This window comes from Giraffa tippelskirchi, chromosome 1, assembly GCF_054371585.1.
Source record: "Giraffa tippelskirchi isolate mGirTip1 chromosome 1, T2T-mGirTip1v1.2.pri, whole genome shotgun sequence".
In the NCBI taxonomy this organism is placed as follows: domain Eukaryota; kingdom Metazoa; phylum Chordata; class Mammalia; order Artiodactyla; family Giraffidae; genus Giraffa; species Giraffa tippelskirchi.
The window spans coordinates 142,675,619-142,681,618 of record NC_137275.1 but is presented as its reverse complement, the minus strand read 5'-3'; the positions used below and the strand labels follow the sequence as shown (position 1 = coordinate 142,681,618).

Below are 6,000 nucleotides of genomic sequence, written 5' to 3'. Positions count from 1 at the left end.
TCAAGGTGACTTCAGAGCTCCACCCAGGTTTCTTATCCTTTTCTGCAAGATGGATGACGAAGAGAGGGCTCTCATCATCTCCACCCTGACGATTTCCCAGGCGCACTCGCTGTATTCCTTCTGTTTCAGGTAGTCACGGATTCCCTGGAAGTACCTCATCACGGCCAGCACGGGGCCCATCCTTCCCTGGTCAGAGGCATCCTCTCCCTTCACCAGGCCCGGGCAAGCATCCAGGTCCTCCAGCTGTTGCATGAGTCCAGCGCGGAGCTGGTCCCGGATGGCCGTGTTCCAGGCAGCAGGGGAGTGCTCTGTCTGTAAGAGGTTGAAGCACTGCTTGAGCATCTCGTGGAGGACAGAGAGGGCCTGGTCCTTCTGGAACTGGCCGCGCTCCAGCATCTCCTGGGGAAGACCGAAGTCTTTTCTGTCCTGCAGACAGGAGCGAGGGGAGAGTCTGCTCATTTGCCGCAGGAGCCTGAGGTTCTGCCTGCCAACCGACACATGGTTCCAAGGCCGGTTACAGCCCAGAGATCCTCCAGGGCTGCAGCTGACCAGCACCAGGGCCATCAGTAGAGAGACCGCGAAAGCCATGGGGAAGATGAGGCTGCTGCTGGCCTGCCTGAGACGGCGTCTGGGTGAACCTTGAGGTAGGGTGTCTGATGACAATCTTTCTAGCAAGGCTTTTAAGTAGGGAAGACGGTACTCATTGTCCGAAAATTTCTCCCTCACTTCCTCATTGTGCTTTCATTTAGATATTACCTATTTGACCTAGAAAATGTAGTCAATCTACACTCTGAAGTTTTACAGTAGAAGTTTAATTTTCCCAATAAACTTTGGATTTGTCAATGAAAATGTGTATCAGTTAGATGAGATACTAAATAAAGGCTGAAGTTATGCAATAATACGAAGACTTATAGACATGTACATAGTTATTATGTACAGATTTAAGTATAATAATAAACATTCCTTCTGTTTGTATTTTGTCAGGAACATAAGTTTTCCTTGATCCTTAACTGCATTTTTCCCTCCTTATCTTACACGTAGGAATTCAGTCACTCAGGCCATATTGATATCTGTATTTTGTTTTCTGTCTCACCCAGGATAAGCTTGTAATTAGGAGTGAGTGAACGACTCAGATGTTTCTGTTCTTTTGAGGACATTCATTCAGGTTCCTGAGATTACATTTCACTGGGGCCACAGGGTCATGAGGAGGGGAGTATTTCCTGCCTAATCAGTAAACCAGGATGACACAGTCATCACGAGTTGCCAGCCCTCCAGGGTGCTCAGGAAGGGGACATACACCTGTGGGCGAACAGCTACCAAGTTGCAGCTACTCCCTACGGTGAGCCCAAGGCAACTCAGGATGTGATAAAATGCAAGATGCAAGAAAATGCAAGGAAAAATGCCCCAGGAGAGCTGAGATGCATGAAAGGAACGTGTTCAGTGAGCCCAGACACTTGCCTCTTCCCATACATGGGGAAAATGCTAAATTCCTTAACTTGAGATAGCTGGTTTTCTTCAATTCACAAAAACGCTTTGATGTTCAGACTACATCCCCGTTCTTGCAAATTCCTGTACAACCTGACGCTTCCCTTCACCTCCTTGGAGCAATTCTCTCAAGGTGAATTGAGAAACTGCCTCCCGAATTCCCTCCAAATAAAGTATAACGCTCATCTTTTAGGTTGTCACTATTTTTCTCTTTTTTGAATTAACTGATTTATTTTATTTGGAGGCTTATTACTTTACAATATTGCAGTGGTTTTTGCCATACATTGACGTGAATCACCCGTGGGTGTACATGTGTCCCCCATCCTGAACTCCCCTCCCACCTGCCTCCCTGTCCCATCCCTCAGCGCTGGGTCCCGGTGCACCAGCCCTGAGCGCCTGTCGCATTCATCCAACCTGGACTGGCCATCTACTTCACATACGGTAATATACATATTTCAATGCTAGTCTCTCAAATCATCCCACCCTCACCTTCTCCCACAGAGTCCAAAAGTCTGTTCTTTACCTCTGTGTCTCTTCTGCTGTCGCGCATATAGTCATTGTTACCTTCTTTCTAAACTCCATATATATGCATTAATATACTACATTAGTGTTTTTCTTTCTGACTTACTTCCCTCTGTATAATAGGCTCAAGATCAACAGTCAGGAACAATATACGAGACATCAGGGTTTCTTTCAACCAGCTTTTTATGGTCGATCTCTAGTCTTCCACGGGCTGTGCCGATACCCCCACCAGGAATCCTGCTTCTTTTCTGGTGCATGTAGGTCTGAAGATTCTCATTAACTGTCTTTCCAGTACCACCTCATTCACAAGGTGGTTATCACCTCTAGTAGCACATCTCCTCTGGAATGACGGTGTCCTCAGCCCAAAGTCTCTGGGCCTCCCCCATGAGGGCAGGCTAACCACATCCTGAGAACTTCAGAATTCTACTGTGGAGGGGCTTGTCTCCTTGTTTGCAAAGTCATTCATCTTCCAGCATCCCCACCCTCTCCCGTGCAGTGTTTGTGTGAAGGAGGGGAGTTCTCAGCGATGACTTCCTCTTCTTCCGATCCATGTCGCCAGCTATCAAGTGTCAGCAGCCCTGAGATGCTGAGATCTGAAGTGTGGAGACCTAAGTAAGTGGTGGCATTATCCAATTGCAATTGTTACACCTTTAGGAGACAATTTTTATTTTGCCACGACAGCTTTTGTTGCTCAATTCTTTTACGTAAAGTGTTCAAGATTTGTTCTGCTCAGAATTTCTGAGTTGGGTATAGGTGACTCAGTGATGGTGTTCTGTATTAGTAAAAGCTTATGTCACAGAAATCAGTCACCTTCAGGTGTTCGTTCAGTCTACATACTTCCGTTGGGCTGACTTGTCGATCCATCTCTGTGCTGTGCTCAGAATGCAGAGCAGTGAGGCCCAGGCTGTGTCAGGGAGAAATAGTTTGTCTCTTTAGTAACTCTTGATGTTTTGGTTTAAATTTAAAGAACAGCAAAAAGCATTTAAGAACTTATTTTTTGCCTTTTTATTTACTGGCCAGTTTGTCTCTCTCCTACTGCGTTCCTTTACATTTCATCTTAGGATTAATACAAAAGAAAGGAAAAGAATGGCAGAGGGGCATCATCATATTTTCTTTGATTTTCAAGACTTGAGATTTTTTTGTTTCTCATGTCAACTTTCTTGCAAGGCAAAACTTGATAGTTTGTGGACAAAAATAAAACAAATATAATTTGAATATCATGAAAGAAAATATACGTAAATATCTGTTTTGCTGACAGTATGGCAAAGTGTAAGTTAAATCTAAAGAAAGGTCAACCAAAAAACGGAAGGAATCATAATATTTGAAAGTTGTCAAACAGTCTCAAAGACAGCCACGTGCACGTGCTAAGTCGCTTCAGTCATGTCTGACTCTTTGTGACCCTGTGGACAGGCTCTCCTGTCCATGGGATTCTCCAGGCAAGAATACTGGAGTGGGTGACCGTTCGCTCCTCCAGGGAACCTTTCTGACCCAGGGATCAAACCTTGGTCTCTTACGTCTCCTGGATTGCCAGGCAGGTTCTTTACCTCTGGTGTCACCTGGGAAGCCTCCACAAAGACAGCTAGGTGAGACCAAAAATTGTACATGTAGTCTTGCCCCTAAAAGTGTCCCCAAAGTGTTGAAGGAAGAAAGAAAAGGAACAAAACTTACTTAACATATGAATTAGAGAGCCCTCTCTTTTGTCACTTGGAGAGAAGCAATCTAAAGAGAAGTCTGTAACCTGAGGCAGAGATTTGAGAAATCTAGGCTAAATTGAAGCCTTTCCCCACTGCCTGAGCAGTACACAAGCACACACACACGCATACGCATACGCACATCCTGGTTAATTCCTGAGTTACAATTGGATTACCTTAATAGTCCTCAATTCTACTCTAATAGATAAACCCCAGGCTAATGGTTGACAACAGTTGTGTTCTCTGAAATCTCTTTGTTTGTGTCTGTGTTCTCTCTTACTACTGAGTCAAAGTGGAAGGGATTCAAGTGCAGTTATTATTCAAAGGGACATTGAGAATTTTCTCCTAATTGTAAATTCAAGCAACAGGATCTCATACTGGGAATGGAATTTAAAAACTGACAACATACTCTTAAGAAAGATTTAATGCACCTTCCATAAGAATCTTTTTCCCCTGATTTCTCTTGCATTTCCACACCAAAATGCCAGGATCTAAGTCTCCAAGGGTCTTAAAGTATGTAAAGCGAATGAGAAATCTGGTACCTTTGCCAGATGAGCAGCCTGGAAGCAAGAAGCACATCCTGACCTTTCAGGCTGCTCATCTGGCAAAGGTTCCTTAGCCCAAAGACATATCCTGTCTGAAGCTGGCAGTATTTTCCCTCTCTAATACAAAAACCAAGGAAGCAGACCTATTCAAATTACTGGCATCAGGTCTTTCCAGGAAAGACCCTCTTTTAGCTCTGGAGAAGACACTAATGGAAGAAGACAGACTTCTGCCTAGAGGAGCAAGATGCCTGTTCTACAGACTTGGTCGGTGTCCTAGTCCATCTTGGCCAGTAGACGGCACTCTTCCTTTGAAATTATTTTAATAGCCTCCAAAGGAAAATGGATCCTGCTTTCTAGTTCTTTTTTGCCACACGTGTTGTTACGGTAGTATAACAAGGGCATTCTCTCATTCCCAAAAATATTCATCACAAGAAAAACAATAACCTCTTATATAAGCATTTCTGAAAAACGTAGAACTTTCACTCAAACTTTTATTGATGGCTTTGCACTCTTAAGGGGAAATTATTAACCAGAACCACAAAGAAACAGGGCACAGTTGTGTGAATGGCTGGGGCATGTGAAGATGCAGTGAGTGAGGAGAGCTTACTGTGAATCTCTACATTAGAGGGGAAGTACAGGCATACTTTGCTTTATCTCACTTCACAAATAATTCCAATTTTAACAAATTGAAAGTTTGGGACAAACCCGTGTCAAGCAAGTCTATTGATGCCACTTTCCAACAACCCTTGCACACTTCCTGTCTCTGTATCACACTGCAGTAATTTTCAGGATAGTTCAAACTTTCATAAGCAAAAAGGTCTGAAGGCCCAGATGATCATTGGTGATTTTAGCAATAAAGTATTTTTTAAATTAAGGATTGTATGTATGGTCAGGCCACACAAGTTGTCTGTTCTCTTACTCTCTGTACATGCCCTGCCCCACCAGTACACCTATGCACATGACTGGCCTCTCTCTGTACTTGTTCAAGGTCCCAGCTGGTGATCTTTCTTATCAAAGGAGTGGTTAGGGGCGTGCCCCTCTACTGCTTTCCCTGGTAAGTAGAGCAGGGAAATGAGCTCCCCTATGACTGGCAAAATCCCCCCAATCCCCACTTCTCCATCCCCTAGCCCCAATCCCCCCCATCCCTCCCAGGATGAAGCCTGCCACCAGTGCACCACATATGGTGTAGTGTCACTCCAGGACCTTGCTTCAGACATGTAAGTGCCCCCATCCATTAAGCTAGTGATGTCTCTGTTGCTGACACCAGTTTCTTTCTTTGTCTTGAAGCTGGGCAAACATAGGTCTTGTAGCCTGCAGGATACAGCCTAACAATTGGTGGCAGCAGCCAGGAGTCCACAGAAACTCCTGTGAGTGTCAAGATATCAGGAAATACAGGTTGAGGGATGGAAAGTTGTGGGGGGCATCCACTAGCATGTGAGACCCAAAAGTTGAAGGTATTATATAGAAATTTTACAACAAAGGCTATCTGAACAAAGGTAGCCTGAACATCAAGAGATTATTGTTAATTAAAGAACACCAGATATCCCAAATTAAGGAATTTAGCACTTTTCTACATATAGGAAAATGAAAGAGTCTGGGCTCACTGAAATCATTCCTTTCAGGCATCTCAGCTATCTTGTGGTCACTACCCTGTGGTTTTCACATCCTGAGGTCCTCAGGGCTTACCATAGGGAGTGGCTGCAGCCTGATGGCAACCAGATCTCAGGTATTCTTCTCCTTCCTGAGCGCCCTTGGGG

At 44.5% G+C, this 6,000-nt stretch overlaps 1 protein-coding gene across 1 annotated transcript; it reads right to left on the bottom strand.

Moving 5' to 3' along the window:
* LOC145532918 (interferon tau-like) lies at window positions 1-588 on the bottom strand. The gene has a single exon (XM_081562920.1). It carries the CDS (start codon window positions 586-588, stop codon window positions 1-3), a length of 588 nt encoding a protein of 195 aa, XP_081419046.1.
* Window positions 589-6,000: the final 5,412 nt, after the last annotated feature.